The sequence below is a fragment of the Alligator mississippiensis genome, chromosome 16 (assembly GCF_030867095.1).
Source record: "Alligator mississippiensis isolate rAllMis1 chromosome 16, rAllMis1, whole genome shotgun sequence".
NCBI lineage: Eukaryota > Metazoa > Chordata > Crocodylia > Alligatoridae > Alligator > Alligator mississippiensis.
In genome coordinates, this window is record NC_081839.1 from 1,858,374 (window position 1) to 1,877,900 (window position 19,527).

The following is a 19,527-nucleotide window of genomic DNA, read 5'->3' on the forward strand; positions in this document are numbered from 1 at the left end:
CCGCTGCAGGCACAAAGCGCCAGCTAACGTTGCTGAGCGAACACGAGCATAGGGTGGGCACTGGACACCCCCTGCCCCCCACCAGGTCCATCCATCCATGGCTGTGACTTCCTCCAGTAAAGTGGGGTGGGGCGGGCAGGGGGGGTGTCCATGGAGACTCAAAGAGATGCTGCATCCAAGTGTCCCTGCTCTCCTCCTAAGTGTAGCACCCCCAGGAGACAAGTGATGGAGATGGCTGGGCCCCCATCGGCTTTCCTTTGAAACTAAGGGGTCTCCTGCAAGCTGCACAACACATGCACACACATAGTACATGCATACACGCACTCCTGACCCGACACACCAGCCTGCCACCACCCCCAGACACACCCGGGGGCCTTACGCCCGCCCTCAGGAGCACCTGGCAGGCTGCGCACGCACACGTGCCGTGCCTGGACCCCTCCCACCCGCTTGCCCGAGTCTCCCTGGCTCCGCTCCAGCTGGGTGTCAGGTGGCTGCTTGGCTCCTGCAGAGCTTCCAAGTATCTTCCCCACCCATGCACATGCATACACCCATGCACATGCACACCCATACACACACTCCCTTGGAGCATTGCCTGGCACCAATTCCTCCCCTAAAAGGCCTGCATAATTCAGGAGTCTCTGGGAAAGGCTTCCCGCAGGGCAGGGCAGGGCAGCCAAAGTGGGGAGGATTTGCTGGGGCAGTTGGATGTGCCAGGGCCTGCCTGGCCACGTGGCAGGCGAGGAAGGAACCAGGTCAGCTCCTGCAGAAGCAGCGAGCTCCCAGCCTGGGCAAGCTGAGCTCCATCCCAACCAGGGGCAGAGGGTCTCATAAATATCCTCCCGACCCACGGCTGGTGCAGGAAGGGCTCGGACATGGTGCCAGGGCACTATGCTCCGAGGTGGCGATCCCGGGAGGGGGGCAAGCGGTCAGGCCTGTGCCCAAAGGCGCTGGGGGTTGAACCAGCACAGACATGCCCAGCTCCCAGCTCACTGCAAGGTGCACTCAGGGCCCAGGAGGGGAGATGAGGAGGCCGCGTGGTACCGCTGGGGGTAGAGGCTGCCCCAGGGGTGGAGGCAGGGTTATAAATGGCTCGGTAAAGGTTAAGAGGCATTCAGCAGCCCAGGTCAGATTACCTGCCCGGGTCTAGAAATAGCGGTGTGACCTCCTGGGCTGAAAGCAATACCAGCGAGGCGAGTGGCCTGCAAGGGTCAGTGCCGGCTGATGGGCAGAGCAAGGGGGGGAGCGTACTGGGCTCTGCGGCCCCATGCCCGGCCCTGGGGTCCTGTGCCCAGCTCTGGGAAGGGGAGTGACGCCCAGGAGCTAGAGAAGGCTGGGCTGGGAGCCAGGTCTCGGGGGTCTCTTCCCAGAAGGGGAAAGGAGCCTTGTTGCAGCAATGGGAGGAGGGGGAGGGGGAGCCCGGACACCTGGGTAAGCCCGTGCCCTGCTTGTGCCACTCGCCCTCCTCGTGCACGGGGGCACGCGCCTTCCCTGAAGCCCTCGACTGTCCCTCCGTCCCCCCAGGCATCACCTGTGCATCCGGCCGCCCCCCGGGCAGGCGCTCTGTCTGCCCACCACAGAGGCAACATTTCCCTCCCTGCCTGCCCATCCACCCCCGCCCCGTCCCTCCATCCTGGAATCACCCCACCTCCCTGCCTTTCATCCCCAAACCCCCCCCCACCCCGTCCCTCCATCCCCAAAGATCCTGGCAGCACCCCGCTCCCTGCCTTTCATGCCCAAGGCCCCCCGCTCGCCGCCGTCCGCCCCTGTCCCCTCCCTCGCGCACCCGCAGCGGCGCGGGGGGAGCCGGGCGGCGGCGGCGGCGGAGCGCTCGGCGCAGGCACCGGCCCGGCAGCGCCTCCTCGCCGCCCCTTTGTCCGCCGGCTGCGGGCGCGGGGACAGCAGGCTCCGGCGGGCCCCGGCCCGGGCTGCCCCGCGCCCCGAGCCCCGCAGCCCCGCAGGGTCGGCCCGGGTCGGGCGCCCGCGATGCCGCGCCGGCCCCGGTCCTGAGCCCGCGCCATGGCCGAGGCGGCGGGCGGCGCGGCGGGCTCGCCCGAGGGCGGGCGGCACCGGCGAGCCCCGGCGGACGCGGAGCGCACGGAGCCGGGCCCGGCCGGCGTGCTGGGTAGGTGCGGGGCCGGCGGGCGGGAGGGGAGGGGAGGGGGTCCCCGCACCCCGGCTCGGTGCGGCTGCCGGCGCGGGGTGCAGGGCAGCGGGGCGGGCGCCGCAGCCGGGTGACCTTAGGCGAGCCAGCCAAGGTGAGGTGCTCCAGCTCGGCGCCGCGGATGCAGAAGGGCTGGGCTGGCGCTGGGAGCCCACGGGGGCCCGCGTCCTGCGGGGCTCAGGGCTGGGCCCCTTGCTGCACTGGAGTCACTGGTGCGACTGGGAGCCGACACGGCGCCAGGGAGAGGGGCGCGTGCCGGAGGCTAGGGCAGGACGCCTGGGAGCCGGCCCCGGCCTGCACCCCCCGCTTGCTGCGTGACCTTGGGCGAGCTGCCCCAGCTCCCCCGTGCCACGAGGAAGGGGGTGCTCGTTGCTCACCTCCGGGGTGCCGGCGCCAGGCTCCTGCCGCAGGGTCTCCGAGGGCCCGGAGCAGCACTGCTGCAAACCTCGGGCTGGCACGTGGTCCTGCTGCCGAGAAACAATGGTGCTAGCGAGGAGGGTGCTGGGGGAGGCAGGCCGGACGGGAGCAGTCCCCTGCCCACACGAAGCAGGGGCGAGGGGGATGGAGCCGGGTCAGCTAGGGGCAATGCTAGCTCCGACTGGCGCGGGGGGCCCAGGCTGCAGGGATGCCGGGTGGGGGAACCCGCTGTGCGGGGGCCTGCGGTGCACAAGGGCGCTGGTCCCGACTGGGCCCTGGGCAGCGCAGTGACCTAGAGCGGCAGCAGCTGCAGATTTGGAGGCGCACGCGTGTTCACAACAGCTCCATGGGTTGCGTGTGCATTCCCAGTAGTGAGCACGTGCAGGAACGTGTGCATCCAGGCGTGCTTTTGCACCACGTCCTCGTGTGCGGGATCTGTTGTGCACTCAGCCCAGCGGCCCGTGCGCCCTGGCCCGCGGAGCCCTTTGTCTCCCATCCTGGATTGCGCCTCGTGCAGCTCAACGTAAATAATTCATGGTCGGTGGCATGATGAGCTCATCCTGCCTGGTGGAAGGAAGCGCCGGTGAGCGCGGTGCGGCACAGCGCGGGCTGGGGCTTTGTGTGGGGGACGCGGACCCATCTCAGCTGGGCAGGGGCCAGCTGCCGTGGGGCATGGCGTAGCTCCGGGCATGTGGCGCCCAGCCTGCCGGGCTGCTAGGATCCTGCTGGGGGCTGGGAAGTCCCTACTCGTGTGCCTCAGTTTCCCCCTGGGACAGTAGTCACCTACTCTGGGAAGCAGCATGCAGCTGCTGCAAGGCCTCTGCAGGCCCCATGCCAGGACCATCCTTAGCAATGTCCTTCCAGCCCAGAGGCCCTTCCCCCTGCATGAGCTGCCAGCAGTATCATGTTGAACAAGAGGCACCCGCGGAGAAGTGCATCCGCAGGGCTCTCCCAGGACCCCGCCGGCTGCAGGGAGGGCACCGCTGGGCCAGCAGCGGGCGAGACCCCTGGAGCTGCATGATGTGGCGACAAGTGGCTTGGACACACGGCCGGGCAGGGGCGCGGAGCTGGGCAGGGCAGGGCTGTTGCTGGCTTTGTGCGGATGCCGGATCCTGCTTCGATTCCTGTCCCAGACTCGGGGCTAGGAACGCATCCCCGGCTCCATGACATCCAGCGGGTGCAGCGTTCCTGGGTGCAAGACACAGGCCGAAGGAGGCATCCCCACTTCTGGTGGACGGGCCTGGAGCAGCTTGTGCGCGTGTCCCAAGCCCTCTACGGCTGGCAGGGATCCTCCCCGAGGTCCCGTGGGGCTTGGGCTGAGGATCAGAGTCCTTCCGGTCATTGTTACTGTGCTCTGGCAAGGGTATATCCTTGGCTCTGGCACACCTGGGTTGTTATGCAAACCTGACACGTGGGCATCCCACCGGGCATCTGGCCCAGCGTGCTCAGTGCCCACAGCCCTGGATCCTGGCACGCTGTGATCCCGGGAGCCAGGCAGGCTTTGGGCAGCAGCTGCCACCAGAGGCCTCTTCTGTGGCTGCAAGAGATAAAGGCCCTTGCAGAGGTTGCAGCTCTCCCAGTGCTCCCCCCCGAGCCCAGCTGGGTCCTCGGCCCTGCACACACAGCTGGGACCCAGCCAAGCTGGGGCCGACATCCGAGCACGGAGCAGGGAGATTCCAGCGTGGCACCCTGGAAACGGGTCAAGACAAGGGCAGCTGAGCAGAGACAGGCCCAGCTGGGCCTGGCGTGGCGAGGAGCAAGGCTAACAGCGTCCAGGACAAGGGCAGGCCCTCACGTTTGCTGTTGGGGGCTGGAGTCAGACTGGCCAGGGCGGTGGAGTCTCCGTCCCAGCCTGGACCAGATTCCCAGAGGGACCCGCTGCCTCCTGACCCCAGCATCTCCCAGCAGCCCCCGGCTCCTGGCGCTGCACATCATCCTGGCACCAGGAAGGCGCAGAGCTGAGCTGGAGATGGAGCAGGAGCTTAAAGGGAGAGCGCCAGGCCATCGCTCCCAGCAGGGAGGAGCCTGCTGTCTGAGGGGCTGCCGCTGCAGCGAGCGCGGAGGACAGGCCTGCATGCAGGCTGCAAGGTCACCGGGAGCCGGAGCAGCCTCGTTACTGCATGCTAATTAGGTGCCATTAACACTCCTGGCAGATGCTGCCCTTGGGATGGACGGAGACGGCACGCGGCCTGGCCACAGCCATCAAGGCGACCCCACTGCTGCATCCCCGCACCGTGGCTGGCCTGTCGGGTCACCGGGCAGGCTCCTAGGCCCGGCTGCCTGGGGCTCTGCATCGCTTCCTCTGAGAGTGCTGCATCCCACCCCAGAGCTGGCTGCATGCTGGAGTTTGCCAGTCGCTCACTGGCACCTGGGATCTCTCAGTGCCGGGGGCCCAGGGTGGGAGGATGCCCTGGCAGAAAGCCCCAGCGCCGCTGTAGAAAGCATCTCGAGTGTGTTCTGCAGCTGAGCACACAGCAGGTGATGGCCAGTCAGCCCCGGGCAGACAGCGCTGCGGTCCCAGGGGCTGCATCCTGCATTCCCCCTGCGGCACGATTCACAGCGCGGGCGAGAGATGGGCAAGGCAGGTGGAGCCGACTGCTCTGCTCAGGGTGCTGGCCTCGCACCCCAGTCCTGCACCATCCTCCACGCTGCTCAGCAAGGCCCAGGAAATCCTCCAGCTCCTTCTCCAACATCGGGTTCCTCGGTCGTTGTTCGCCAGTCAGGACTGACTGCTGTCCAGCAGCGTGGAGGAGCCAGCCTGCAATCTGTTGCCCCATTTCACAGGTGGGGAAGTCAAGGCACAGGAAGGGGCAGTCACCCGAGAAAGCAAAGGCTGAGAAAACGGACCACCCACCCCTCCCAGTTCCAGCCCAGGCCACTGTACCCCCAATAGCCAGGTCCAGACCATGCAGCTCACATCCAGCCTAGCCCGGTCCTTTCAAGGGACCTCAGTTTGCCCAGGCAGCGCCAGGGTGCTCAGGGAGGGCTGCGCTGCGTGCAAATCCTGGATCGGTGCCCGTGGGACAGACAGGAGCAGGCTTCCTCATAGCTCGAGTACCAGCTTGGTCTCCCTTGTTTACCGGGGCCGCACCCTCGTCTGTCATCCGGGCCAGCCCACGCAGGAATGCAGCAGCTGCGTGACCTGCCGCGTGGCAATTGCTGGGTTGTCAGATGCGCCATCTCCAAGCGCCCTGTGTAGTAATGCGTCCCCTTCCCAAGGGGTAAAGGCTCTGCCGAGTCCTCTCTCCTTTCCCTGCCCTGGAGCTCGTCTGTGGGGTCGCCCCGACTCGGACAGCGGTTTCACCCCAGACGTGGCTGCATTGCAGGAGCGGGCAGCACTGACAGGCGCCGAGAGCCCAGCCCAGCTCCTGCCACCCTGGGAAACTCCCCAGCTCAGCCAGGTAGGCAGCAGGAGGGAGCCCCCAGCCCCACTCTCTGCTGCAGCCGTGCCAGGGCAGACGGGAGCCCACAATGCCAGGCCTGTGCGCGCCGGCCCAGCTGGGCCGTGCAGAGAGAGCCCAGCTTTGTTGCGGCCGCGGCAGGCAGCCAGGCTGCCCTGGAATGTCCTCGTGGGCGCTCGGCAGCGTCGCGTGCCCGGGCACGAGCATCCGGCCCGGCCTGAAGCTCCCCTGGGCGCTGCCCCACTTCTCCAGCACTGAGCACCAGCTTTGGGTGCTGTTTGCTCTGCCACGGCCCCCCACAATCTCACCCTGCTGCCCCAGCGCCCCCGGCACGGCTGCACCCAGCCCCGGCTCTGCCGTTGCGGGATGCCCCCTGCTCTGTTGGGGGAAAAGCAGCGTCCCGAGCCGGCCCCTTGTTCCTGGTTGGGGATCTGCCCTCTTCCCCCTCCCCCCCCATGTGCATCTGCAGGTAGATCCAGCATCCACGGGACCCTTGGGGTCTCCAACAGAAGGGGAGGGGAAAAGGGCAACAACTATTCGTGCGCAGAAGCACGGTTAAGCCAGTTGTTCGCCCACATCCGGCCAGAATCGGGAGGGTCGAGGCGCAGGCCGGACCTCCCCCCACGCCTGCCCTGTGCAGCGGTGACTGCCAAGGGCGGGGAGGGACCCGTGGCCTGGCGAATGCCACTAGCTCTGGTGCAGGAGATGAGTTTGGGGGGTCTCAGCTGAGACACTGGGCAGCGCCTGGCACCACCAGGGTGGGAGAGGGGCACAAGGCTGAGCAAGGGGTGGCAAGGGTGGGGGATGCAGCTTCTTTTAACCCTTTGTGTCCCTCAGGGCAGCTTTTCCTTTGGAGAGAGGCCTCCTGGTGACCGGTGGGTCTGGCTGGGGGGCACCAGCTGGTGAGGGGCAGTGGCCTGGGTGTCCAGCCCTGGATGCAGACCCAGGGGTTGGGGCAAAGGGCATTTGCACACTGAGGGGCTGTGTGCATGGGGTCCAGAGCACTTCTCCACGGCACATGGGGCTGCTGTTGTCCGTGCCAGCTGCCCAGTGTGCCCAGAGAGCAGCACAGCCCTGGGCAGGGCGAGGGCACTGGGGCTGAGCAATGCAGAAGGGGATGGGGGGGCATGGGGAGCCAGCCAGGGCCCGCTCCCTGCACCGGGCAGCTGGGACCCAGAGGCAAGGAGCCCGGTTTGCTCCGGGCACAAAACAGGGTGCAGCAGAAGACGCCCCCCCCCCCTCCGTGGGGGTGCAGCACTTCCGTGGGTTTCCATAGAGACAGAGGAAATCTAGAGAGCGCAAGCCGCCTCTCTCCAGCAGCCGTGGCTGGGGGGGTCCATGCGGTGGGCTGCCATCCCTGCCCGCAGCCCGGGCACCAGCCAGGGCCTGGGGTAAGAGCGGTGGGAGCAGGTCAGGGGCAGCACCAGAACTGTCCCCTCCTTGGCATGGGGGCAAGGGCTGGAGGGGAGGCAGGCGCGCAAGGCCAGGAGGGTGGTCCCCGGGGCTGCGTGGACGGGGGCGGGGGTTGCAGGTGCTGTGGGTGGGAGCTCCCCGGGGGCTGGCCGAGAGGCTCCGACGGGGGCCAGGGGGACGTCAGAGCCTGGCAGAGCCTGGCAGAGCCGGCACCTTGTCCTGCGACTGGGCGGTTGATGCGCAGGGGCCTTTAGCTCAGCATCGTGGGGCTCATCTCTCCCGGGAGCTGGGGCGCGTGCCCCGGGTCGGCGTGCTGGGGCAGCGCTAGGTCTGGCATCTGGGGGACCCGCTCCGCAGCCGGGGTGCAGGAGCCCCAGAGGCGCGGGATGCAGACGGGGAGCTGGAGGCTGCTCCGCAGCCACGGCTGCGCTGGCCTCGGGCTGAGCAGAGGCCCCAGCAGTCACTCCTGGCCCGTCTCTGGCTGGGGCGAGAGGGGTGGTGGCCAGCTGGGAGGGGGTTTGCGGGGACCAGGGCAGGGAGGCACGGGGAGACCTGGGGGGGTCCCAGCTCTGGACCACGGGGCAGAGGGGGGTACTGGAGAGCTGGGAGTGTGCACGTGTATGTGTGCACACATGCAAGTGTGCACGTGCATTCAGAGTACGGATACCAGCGTGTCGCTCTGCTGCCTGCACCACTGGGAAGCCCCCTCCCCACAGGCCGGGGCACCAGGCACCGCACGCACCCCGAGCAGAGCCAGACCCCCCCGCAGCCCCACGACACAGCCCCATGTGAAGGGGGGATCAGCAGGGACGGGACAGGCATCGGACTCACCCAGCCCTGCTGCAGTGCAGCCCTGCCTCAGTTTCCCTTGAGCAGGTGGCCTCGGACTCCTTTCCAGCGATGCCAGGGCTGCCAGGAGCCTGTGGTTCAGCGCCCAGCTGCCTCTGCCAGGGGCACATTCCTTTCCCAGGGCCAAATGGGGCAGGTCACACCTCCCCCTCAAAGCCCAGGGGTTCAAACTGCCCCCACAGCCCCATCCTCATACCTGCAAACTGCCCCTTCCATCGCGGCAGGAGTATCACAACACCACTCCTGCAGCACCCTCACCTCTGCTTGCAACTGCCCCAGCAGCCCTTTATATACCCCACCTGCCTTCCCAGCGTGCCTTGCAGCAGCCTGCCATTCCCACAGTGCCCTGGGGAACTACATTTCCCAGAACCCTGTGTGCACAGGACCAGTTTGGGGGGCACACCAGGGATGCCCCTTGCTTGGGCGCAGGGGTGGCTCTGTCCCCAACATGATGCACTGGGTGCCTGCACCCTACTCCCAGCCCCAGCCTGAGCCAGGGCCTGCTGCTCTGCCCTCCCGCCACTGCTCTGCTCCCCTCGACACCCGGAGATGCCCCCTCTGCCTGTAACTGGTGCCCCTGCCCCGCGCGCCCCGGTGCCGCCTCCCTGCCCAGGACCTGCCCCAGAGGCTGCACCTGAGCTGGTGATGCAGGGCCCGTGGGCACGGCGCCCCAGGCAGGGACAGGATGCAGGGAGTGGGCAAGGACAGTGTCATGGCACTTGCCAACATGGAAACCAGCACTGCCCGCTGAGTGCCCGGTGTGCACGCGGCGTGCTCTCCACGTGTGCCAGACGCAGCCCTCTGCCCTAGCCGGCAGCTCCGGCCCTCTCGTGCCACGTGGCCCCCGTCCAGCCAGGCTGTAAGCCATCCCTGCCACATGCCTCGGGGGTCAGCCTGGCTCCAGCTCCCGTGGGCTGGAGCGGGCGAACCTTGCCCCGAATCTCCCACCCTTGCGTCCCCTGCACCCACCCCATCCCCGGCGTCCCTCGCCTCTCTCTCTAACGCCCCCCTGCTCCGGCTCCCTCCGCAGACAAGCTCTTCGGGAGGCGGCTGCTCCAGGCCGGGCGCTACATCATGTCCCACAAGTCCTGGATGAAGACGGTGCCAACCGAGAACTGCGATGTGCTCATGACCTTCCCTGGTAGGCAGCCGGCCAGGCACGCGGGCACGCGGGCACGCAGACCCGGCCCTCCGGGCCCCTGGGGTGGGTCACGGCAGCTCCAGCCCCATGCACGGTGCCCAGGGGCCGGTCGTCCCGAGGGGATGGCGTCTCCTGCCTGCACCCCGCGCTGCCCTCCCTGTGCTTCCTGCAGACACGACGGATGACCACACGCTGCTCTGGTTGCTGAACCACATCCGGCTGGGCATCCCCGAGCTCATCATCCAGATCCGGCACCACAAGCTCACCAAGGTCTACGCCTTCTTCGTCACCGCCAACTACGAGAGGTAGGAGCCCCCCGCCCGCCCTGCCGCTCGCTGCCCGGGGCGGCCCCGGGGCCTCCCTCACCCCTCGCTGTTGCCCCCGGGCAGCTTGCTGCGGGGCGCGGACGAGATCGGGCTGCGGAAGCCGGTGAAGGCCGAGTTCGGGGGCGGCATGCGCAGCTTCTCCTGCGAGGAGGACTACATCTACGAGAACATCGAGAACGAGCTCTACTTCTTCACCTCCCAGGTGGGCGCCCGCTCCCTGCCCCTGCAACGAGCGGGGGTGCAGGGCCAGGCCGTGGGGCTGGTGCCGCAGACCCGGGTCCTGCGGGGTGGATCCCGTGGGTGATGCTTTGGGGACCCGCCTGGCTCCCCACCCGCTCACCTCTCCCCCCGGCAGGAGCGGCAGGACATCATCCGGTACTGGTTGGAGAACCTGCGAGCCAAGCAGGGAGAGTCGCTGCACAACATCCACTTCCTGGAGGGGCAGCCCATCAGTGCGTGAGACCCGTCCCGACCCTGCTCGGTGCCAGCGCCGACCCTCCCGGGGCTCTGCCAGGCACCGCAGACCCCCGCGAGGGGCTGCTGCCCGCATCCCCGGCTAGAACGGGCCTGGCATCCAGGCTCCCCACACGTGGGGGAAATGCCCCGCTATGCTGGGCTGGCTGGAGCTTTCCACCCGTGCTGTCCCACGCTGCCCCGAGCCTGCAGCATTGCAGGGGTGCACAGGCGCGGCACATGCATGAGCATGCGTGAAGCTGGGGGGGCTGAGGAGGACCCCAGGACAGGGTGGCAGGGCTGGCACGTGGTCTTGGCAAGCCTGAACTCCTCTCCTAGCACCGGCTCCAGGGTGGGGGAGGCCAAGGGGCCCCCTGCTCCGTGCTGGGCAGAGCGCGTGGCTTGGGGTGGTGGTGGGGGGGCAGCTGAACTCACCCCCTCCTGCCCCCGGCGCAGTCTCGGAGCTGGCGGCCCGCGGCGTGATCCAGCAGGTCTTCCCCCTCCACGAGCAGCGGATCCTCAAGCGGCTGATGAAGTCCTGGGTGCAGGCCATCTGCGAGTCGCAGCCCCTCGGTAGGCACCTGGGCTCCAGCCGGGCCCCCGGTGCTGGCGGTGGGTCTGGGGAAGGGGCATTCCCCACAAAAGGGGCTGGTAGCCAAGCAGGCCCAGCTGTGCCCCCTCCACCCGCACGCCCAGACAGATGCGAGCCCCCAGGGCTCTCGGGATTTGAACCCAGCTCCAGCGTCCCCCCCGCCCCAGCCAGCCCTGACCGCTGCCCCCTCCGCAGACGAGATCTGCAACTACTTCGGGGTGAAGATCGCCATGTACTTCGCCTGGCTGGGCTTCTACACCTCGGCCATGATCTACCCCGCCGTCTTCGGCTCCATCCTCTACACCTTCACCGAGAGTGACCAGGTGAGGGGCCGTGCGGGCGCGGGCGGGCACTCCTGGGGTCTGTCCCCAGGGGGGTAGGGCGGGGTGGAGGGAGCCGCGCCCCTGCCCCTCACCACCGGCTGCCTGTGCCCCCGCGGCCCCAGACCAGCCGGGACGTGTGCTGCGTGGTCTTCGCCATCTTCAACGTCATCTGGGCCACGCTCTTCCTGGAGGAGTGGAAGCGCCGGGGGGCCGAGTTCGCCTACAAGTGGGGGACGCTGGACACCCCCGCCGAGTCCATTGAGGAGCCCCGGCCGCAGTTCAGGGTGAGCGATGGGGGGTGGCTGCGGGGACCTCCATGCCGGGGGTGCCCCCAGCACCTGGGGGGGCCTGACGGGGATGAGCAAAGCCCCGGGGGGGGGGTCTCATGCTGCCCCTCTCCCCAGGGCACCAAGCGCATCAGCCCCGTGACCAACGCCGAGGAGTTTTACTACCCGCCCTGGAAGCGGCTGCTCTTCCAGTGCCTGGTCAGCCTGCCCGTCTGCCTCTTCTGCCTCACCTTCGTCTTCCTCATCATGCTGGGCTGCTTCGAGCTCCAGGTGGGCGACGCTCTGCCGCCCCCCTCCCCCCTCCCCAGCCCGGGGACCCCCGTGCCAAATCTGCGCGGCCCGTGCCCCCGCGGCAGGGCAAGAGGACACGGAGAGCTCTGTGTGTGTGCAACACATGCACGTGCATATGACGCTGGTATCTGCGTGCGCGTGTGCATGGGTCACCTGCCAGCGTGTGGCCGCGGTGCTCAGCCCCATCCTGCCTGGGGTGGAGGAGAGGCCAGGGGCCAACGTCCACCCGCGTGGCCCGGCGGCTCGGTGCGTCCCCGTCACGTCCCTGGAGGTGACCTGCCTGCCCCTGCAGGAGTTCGTGCTGAGCATCAAGGAGCTGCCCCGCATCATCCGCTTCCTGCCCAAGATCGTCCTGGCCATCATCGTCACCACCTGCGACGAGGTCTACAAGAAGATCGCCTACTGGCTCAATGACATGGGTGCGTCGGGGCGCGGGCTGGCTCCGTCCTCCCCGGGGGTGCTGCCTCCTCCCCAAGCTCGGGGGTCTCGCCAGGGGGTCCCCGGGCTCCCCCTGCGCAGCAACCCCCTTGCCCGGCTGTCGCACCCAGCCCCGAGGGGGGAGAGGGGTTGGCCGGAGCCCCTCACTCGCCCCCCGCTCTCTGTTCCCCGCAGCGCCGGGCTGAGCGCCTCTCTCCTTTCTGCTCCAGAGAACTACCGCCTGCAGAGTGCCTACGAGAAACACCTCATCATCAAAATCGTCCTGGTGAGTCGGGCCTGGCGGGCGCGGGGAGCGGGGGCGCGCCTCGCTGCCCCCCTCCCATCGCCCTAGCCGGTCGGCAGCCCTCGTTCCCGTTGCATCCTCCGCCCCGGGAGCTCCCCCGTTAGCTCAGGCTGCGGGAAGTCAGGGGTTCGATCCCCGCCGTGCCGGCATGGTGGGACCCGTCGGGTGGGGGGCCACGTGCGGCTGCCCCCGGGCGCGTCGTGGTCTGACTCTGCTTCTTCCTCCCTGACAGTTTCAGTTTGTAAATTCATACCTAAGTCTTTTCTACATCGGTTTCTACCTCAAAGACATGGAGCGGCTGAAGGAGGTAAGGGCGGGCGCGGGGCCGGCGTGGGAGCTCGCCCGGCGCAGACGGGGGCACTGCCCGGGGAACCAGCTAGGGTCTCAGCTCCGTCCCGTGCACCCCGCGGCCCGGGAGCGACCGCCACCGGCACCGGCCCGGGGGCCCCCAGCCCCGGCTCCACAGAGGCCCGAATCCGGCGGGGTCCCGGGCTCGTTAGCCTCCCCGAGGGCGCTCGGCCTGTCTCCCTCTTGGCTGATCCCTGCATCCCCTCCTGCCACCCCTTCCCGCTGCCATCCGCATGCCGTGCCCGCCGGGGCCTGGGGTCGGGTCCGAGCGGCGCCTCCTTTTCATCGTCTCTCTTTCTCTCTCTCTTCTTCTGTCCCTTCCGCAGCTCCTGCTCATCTTCTCTCTGTCCCAAAGCCTCGTGCGTCAGCTCAAAGACGCGCTCCTTCCCTCCATTACTCTCCAACTCCACCTCTTTCTCATCTCCCTTAAGGGCCTCCTGGGGTTTTGCTGGAGACTGGCCGTATCCAAAGTAGGAGCAGGGGGGGCCGGGCCCTGCATGCCCCTGGCTGCATGCGCCTGGCTGGTCCCACGTGCACCCGCAGCGCAGCGCTGACCCGTCCCCCCAGGCTTTGGAGGCAGGAGAGCAAGGACCCCGCGGGGTGCTGGCAGGTGCCGGGGGGTCGGGCTCCCATCCGGACCCCAGGCCGCCGGGTGGGGGGCGCGGAGCCTGTGCTGGGTCCCGTCGGCAGGACCGGTGGGAGGGAAGGGGCAGTGTGCAGGCGCTCCCGCATGCGTGCTCTTCGTGGGGTGTGTGTCAGCCCCGGCGTGTCACAGCTGGCCGGTCGATTAACCCCATCGCCCGTCTCCCCTTGCTGCCCGGGGGTGCCCGGGGTGCCCGGGGGTGCCCTCGGCAGCAAGGGGACCCGGGGGGGAGCCGGGCAGGCCTGACCCCCCGCCGCGCGTGTCCGTGCCCCCAGATGCTGGCCACGCTGCTCATCACCCGCCAGTTCCTGCAGAACGTCAAGGAGGTGTCGCAGCCCCACCTGTACCGGCGGCTGCAGCACGGCGACCTCAGCCTGCAGGGCCTGCGCGCCGCCACCCACGCCGTCCTGCGCCTGCTGGCCCAGCGCTGCACCCCGCCGCGGCCCGGCCCCGAGCCCCGCGCCCGCCCCGCCGAGGACGACCGCCAGCCCGCGGAGGAGCCCCGGGGCGAGAAGAAGTGCCTGAACGGCGGCTGCGGCGTGCCCGAGGAGGAGGACGAGGAGCGGCGGGAGTCGGACTCGGAGGACGAGAGCCTGCTGGACTGCGGGCTGAAGCTGAAGAAGGTGAGCTTCATCGAGAAGGCGGAGCGGCGCGGCGGCGAGCCCGGCGCCCCCGAAGACGACAGCTTCCTGGAGGAGGGCAGCCCCACCATGGTGGAGAAGGGCATGGACCCCGCCTCCGTCTTCGAGCTGTGCGAGGACGACGACGAGAGCGACGGCCCCTCGGGCAGCCCCCTCAAGGGCCCGGCCGAGCCCCGCGAGCCGCCCGTGATGCTGCGGCCCCGCCGGCCGCGGCGGGCGGGCGAGGGCCACGAGGACGAAGATGAGGACGAGGATGAGGACGGCAGGAAGCGCAACCGGGCCTCGTGGATCGACCCGCCTGAGGAGGACTACTCCGCGCAGCTCACGCAAGCCGAGGTGGAGAGCTGCATGAAGAAGTACGAGGTGAGGGGGTGCCGCGGGGCGGGGGGCTCAGCCCCCGGCATGGGGGAGAGGAGCCGCCGGGAGCGCCGTGCTCACCGGGGCTGTCCTGGAGCGGCGGAGAAGGGCGGCAAGGGCTGCGAGACGGTCCTGAGGGGTGCCAGGCCCCCCGTGCCCACTGTGCCACCCCTCCCCGCTCCCCAGGACACGTTCCAGGACTACCAGGAGATGTTCATCCAGTTCGGCTACGTGGTGCTGTTCTCCTCCGCCTTCCCGCTGGCCGCCACCTGCGCCCTCATCAACAACGTCATCGAGATCCGCAGCGACGCCTTCAAGCTGTGCACGGGGCTGCAGCGCCCCTTCGGCCAGCGGGTCGAGAGCATCGGGCAGTGGCAGGTGAGCTGGGGCCTGGTTGCAGGGTCCCTGCAGGGTCCGTCCGTCCCAAGCTGCCGGGACCCCAACCCCCCAGACTCCCTAACAACCCCCCCGTGTCCAGGGCTGTTCCCTCTGCTCCGGGCTGTTCCCCAGCTGCCGTGCTCCACCCCAGAGGTGGCTGCCAGTTTGCGTTGGAGGAGGTGACCGTGTCTGCTTTGCAGAGGTGGCTGGGCGAGGCGCGGGATGCGAGTGCAAGCACCCGGGTTCCTAGGTCACCGCGAGGCCGGGGCGCAGACCCACCCTGCCTGCACGCGGCCGGTTGAGCCTGCACAACTCGTTACTGGGGCTGGGTGTCTCCCAGGAAGAGCGTCACGAGGGTGGCGCTGCCTGTCCTGCCTGGCCTGGGGATCTGCCCCCGCTCCAGGCCCTCTGGGGGTGCAGAAAAGGGTCTGGGGGTCAGCCGGCGAGGTGTGGGGTGAAGGCGCCTCTCACCCCAACCCTTCTCCCTTGCAGAAAGTGATGGAGGCCATGGGCGTCCTGGCCATCGTGGTGAACTGCTACCTGATCGCCCAGTGCGGCCAGCTGCAGCGGCTCTTCCCGTGGCTCAGCCCCGAGGGAGCCATCATCTCCGTGGTGGTGCTGGAGGTAGGGGGACCGGCGGGGGCTGCGGCCCCATGCCCCCCAGCACCTGCTGCGGGGGCCAAGTCCTGTCCTCACTACAAGCTTTGCACCTGGGTCCCAGGGCTGCGTGCGGGGCTGTTGGCATGGGGTCTCCTGCCTGTTGTTTTTGGGGCTCCCCAGCTGCTGCCAGCTGTTCAGTTCAAGCAGGCACTGCATTGGCTTGGGGGCAGGGAAGTGCCCTGGGGTTGGAGGGCAGGAGGTGGGCAAATGATGGGGGGGGGTCTGCAGTGGCCACGTAGCACTCTCTGTGGACTTCAGGGGTGCTCCCAGGGCACCGCGGGGGCTAACGGGGCTCTCACTCCCCGTCTCCTCGCCCCGGCAGCACTTCGCCCTGCTCCTGAAGTACGTTATCCAGGTGGCCATCCCGGACATCCCGGCCTGGGTGGCGGAGGAGATGGCCAAGCTGGAGTACCAGCGGAGGGAGGCCTTCAAGGTGAGCGCGGAGCCGTGGCACGCAGCCTAGGACGGGCACCCGGGGATGCACGGATGGGAGTGAGCTGGGGGGGCGTCGGGGATCCCCAGCTTGGCCACCGGCAGCGGGCAAGGTCAAGTCCAAGCCGACCCTGCCTGACACCCCCCCCGACTGCCCCATGGGTGAATGCAGAGGAGATGCCATGATGGGGGCAACGTGGTGGGGGGTTCCCTGGGGTCAGCGTAGCCCCCAGTCCTAACTGCTTCCCCCCTGGCCCAGAAACACGAGCGGCAGGCGCAGCACCACTTCCAGCAGCAGCAACGGCGCAAGCGGGAGGAGGAGGAGCGGCAGCGCCACGCCGAGTACCAGGCCCGCAAGGAGCGCGAGGCCAGCCGGGACGAGGGCCGGCCCGAGGCCGCCGGGCAGGACCCGGCCCCCGACAAGGGTCCGGCCAAAGCCAAGGGCCCCGGGGGCGCCTCGCACGGCGCCGACAAGCCCAAGCGGCCCAGCTCCCTGCTGGCCACCAACAATGTCATGAAGCTCAAGCAGATCATCCCGCTCCAGGGCAAGTTCCTGTCCGGCGGGGCGGGGGCGGCCGGCACGGCCACGGCACGGTCCCCCCAGTCCCCGACCGGCGGCGACAACAAGCTGCCCGGCTTCCTCAGCTTCAAGTTCCTCAAGTCCCCGGAGACGAAGCGGGACGGGGGCACGGAGAAGGTGCAGTCGCCCACCAAGCCCTTCAACCCCGGCAAACTCTTCAACTTCGGCAAGTCCGAGGGGGCCGGGGGCAACGGCGCCGCTGCGGCAGGCACCCCCCTGTCGTCGCGGCCCGGGCCCGCTGGGGAGGGCGTCGAGAAGCAGGTGCCCGGCCGGTCCCACCTGAACGGGGTGGTGGACGAAGGTGGGCGCGAGGAGGCCGAGCTGCGGGCCGAGGAGGAGGGCACCGGCTCCAAGCTCTAACCGGGGCCACGTGCCTGTCGCCCTCGGGGCTGTTCTTCAAGCAGGGCGCCGGGGCCGGAGATGGAGACCGAGGGGAGCTGGGCATGGATTCCCCGCGGATCACTCGGGGTTTTGCCCCCGTCTCAGCTGAGCCCCGCGCCGGCTGCACCAAGGGCTGTGTGTGTGTGTGCGTCCGTCCGTGTCCGTGTGGGTGCAAACCCCCAGTGATCCCCGCGGGCAATCTGCCTGCACGCTGCAGGGGAGGGAGCCGCAGGTGCCCGAGGCTGCCGGAGCAGGATGGGTGCGCCGTGCTCCCCTCCTGCCCTCTCTCCCAGGCAGGGGCCTGGAGCTCGCCTCCGCGGTCGCTCCAGGTGCCCCTGTGCTGGGGCGACCCCATCCATCCCGAGCCTTGGCCCCAGAGCCGCGGGGTCACAGCTCTGCTTGAAGAACAGCCGGGGCGGGGGCGGGCCGAGCCCTCTCCCCCATGCATGGTTGACTTTCTTGCACTAAAAGACACCCCCCCGCCCCCCCCAACTCTATTCCATTCTTGCCATGGCTGCAGCCGGCCTGCGCTGCTACCTCCGAGGTAGGCGAGGGCCGTGCCGTGCCGGGCCAGGACAAGGCACCTCCTGCCTCCAGGTCTCCACTGGGACAGTCCCTCCGCCCTTCCTGCTTTTCCTTTTGCTGGGGTTTTTTTTGCAATAAGGAGCTCACACCTGAGCCTGGGTTTGGGGTGGGGTGGGGTGGGGGGGATCCGCTGTCCAGGGAGCAGTGCGTTAGGAGCAACCAAAACCTTTGGGGGGACGTGGAGCAGGGAGGGAGGGGGGTGGGTCTGGCTTTGATTCTGCCGTAGCTAGCGGGAGCTTTACCGAGGCTGGCAGGGCAGAGCCGGGCGTTGGTGCAGGGCTCACCCGCACGGCGCCAGGGAGAGAGCTCTGCGAGCGCCAGCGCCCGGGCCGGCGGTGCCCTGGATGGAGCCGGGGTCCAGCCCCAGGCTGCAGGGCGGGCTGAGCGAGCGCTGCTTATTTCCTTACCGCTGACATGTAGCCGATGCCCCCGTGCCCGTCTCTCCCCGGGCGGCAGCGCTTCCAGCCTCCCCCCAGCCCCAAGTCGCCGCGGTGTCTTTGGCTGCCCCCCTGGCCCGGAGCTGAGCCACGCACCCCCCCACCTGCAGGGCAGCAGGAGCCTTTCTAGACCCGGGGGCTAGGGAGCCGCGTGGGGGTTTCTGCGCATCCCCCCCCCGCGTTTGTCAGAGCACAAAGCTATGCATCGCAGCAATAACGCGGGCAGGAGTGCGGGAAGGCCAGGGGTCTCCCCTTTCCCGTGCAGCTGCCCCCTCCCACGGGAGACTGGGGCCTTTGGGCCAAGGAGTGCAGAGAAGGGGGGGCTGGATGGGCAGGAGACCCCACCTGGGGCCGCGTGGCACAGGCTGCGCAGAGGAAATCAAGGTGCGCCCAGCAGTGCCGGGGAACCGCTGTTGAGATGCTGCAGGAGGCCTGAGCCTGGCTTTTCCCCGCCAGGACTACAGCTGCCCCGCAGCCAGCAGGATGCTTTCCTGGGGAGCAGGACGGAGAGATGGTTCCCCCTTCCCCTCCGCGACCCTGACCCCCTCGCTGCCCAGGGGCTCCTGGCTCAAGTCCCAAAGATCCTGCCCTGCAGCTGGAGGGGCTGGAGGAGCCGGCCTGGGGGCTCAGCTCAGCTCAGCTCCATTCACCCCTCCTCGGCTTTGTTTTCCGGCCCCCCCCGAACTCTGGCCACCCACGCTCACCCATCGCTCTCCCATCACACCGGTTTTCAGGGAGGGAGCTCCCCTGCCTGCCCCCACCCTCCCCGGGCGAAGACGGCAGGCACCGGGTTGGGGGTCCCGGCTGCTGCCAGGCCCCGGCCCAGCCCAGGGATTTTTAAGCGCTCCCCTACGCCAAGCATATCCACCCCGTCCGGCCTGTAGCGCCCGCCTCTGGGGGGGCAGCGCCTGTACGCGGGGGGCGACGCGGTCATAAACAACGCACTGATTCCTTTCTGCCGTGTTCTGTTTCTTTTCGTCGGAGTCAAGGAGTCAAAAAGAAAAAGGGGATTATTTATTTCTTTTTAATTTATTTTGTCATATTTTTGTAAAACCTGCAGAAATGCAATAAAAATATATTTCAACAGAGCTGGGGCTCTCCGCCTGCTGCCTCGACCCCCCGCCCCGGGATGGCCTTGCCAGCTCCTGTCCGCGGGCCGGTGCCGCGAGCGGGGAGCCCCAGCTGCTCCCCACGATGCCAGGCGAGAGCTTGGAGAGGCGACGGCGCACGTGGGATAAGAGGCCAGGGGGTTGCAGAGCTGGAGGGGCTTGTGATCGCTGCACGAGACCCCTTGCCCCCGTGGTAGGTTGGGACTTTTAGGGGAAAGAGCAGATCTCATGGGAAGTGGTAGCACTGACCCCTTCCTCCCCACAGCAGGGTCCTGGGGGCTCCAGCCCCAGGGAAGGGCATTGCCTTGCTTCTTCCCTGCCCTCTCCCCAGCAGGGCAAAGGCCTCTAGGACTTGCAGATCCCCGGGTCCGAGGATGGCACAGAGGCCCCCGCGAGCCACCACCAGCTCGTCTGTCTGCCTCTACCAGGATGTTTCCACGCTGAACTTTGCATTCCCTGACATGAGATATCCCAGATCGTGGGGCTTTGCTCAGCATTTCAGATCCAAGTTCGAATGAGCCGGGCAGAAGAGCCGTGCTCGTTGGATCCCTGTTATTCTGCCCCCTGCTCAGACGCGTGATCCACAGGGATCCTGCTTTTT

General features: G+C 68.4%; 1 protein-coding gene across 2 annotated transcripts; it reads left to right on the forward strand.

The window, feature by feature from the left end:
- The first annotated feature begins 1,744 nt into the window (after window positions 1-1,744).
- ANO8 (anoctamin 8) lies at window positions 1,745-18,905 on the forward strand. Of its 2 annotated transcripts, none has more exons than XM_059719497.1 (17): window positions 1,745-2,122; window positions 9,272-9,382; window positions 9,555-9,687; window positions 9,772-9,910; window positions 10,064-10,160; window positions 10,618-10,734; window positions 10,949-11,076; window positions 11,199-11,360; window positions 11,481-11,633; window positions 11,947-12,073; window positions 12,302-12,357; window positions 12,608-12,682; window positions 13,642-14,370; window positions 14,551-14,742; window positions 15,235-15,366; window positions 15,725-15,835; window positions 16,094-18,905. In XM_059719497.1, exons 1-17 carry the CDS (start codon window positions 2,017-2,019, stop codon window positions 16,772-16,774), a joined length of 3,249 nt encoding a protein of 1,082 aa, XP_059575480.1. In that variant the 5' UTR covers window positions 1,745-2,016; the 3' UTR covers window positions 16,775-18,905. The 2 variants fall into 2 exon arrangements, with proteins under 2 accessions (XP_059575480.1, XP_019342953.2); XM_019487408.2 differs by lacking the exon at window positions 1,745-2,122 and adding an exon at window positions 3,269-5,979.
- Window positions 18,906-19,527: the final 622 nt, after the last annotated feature.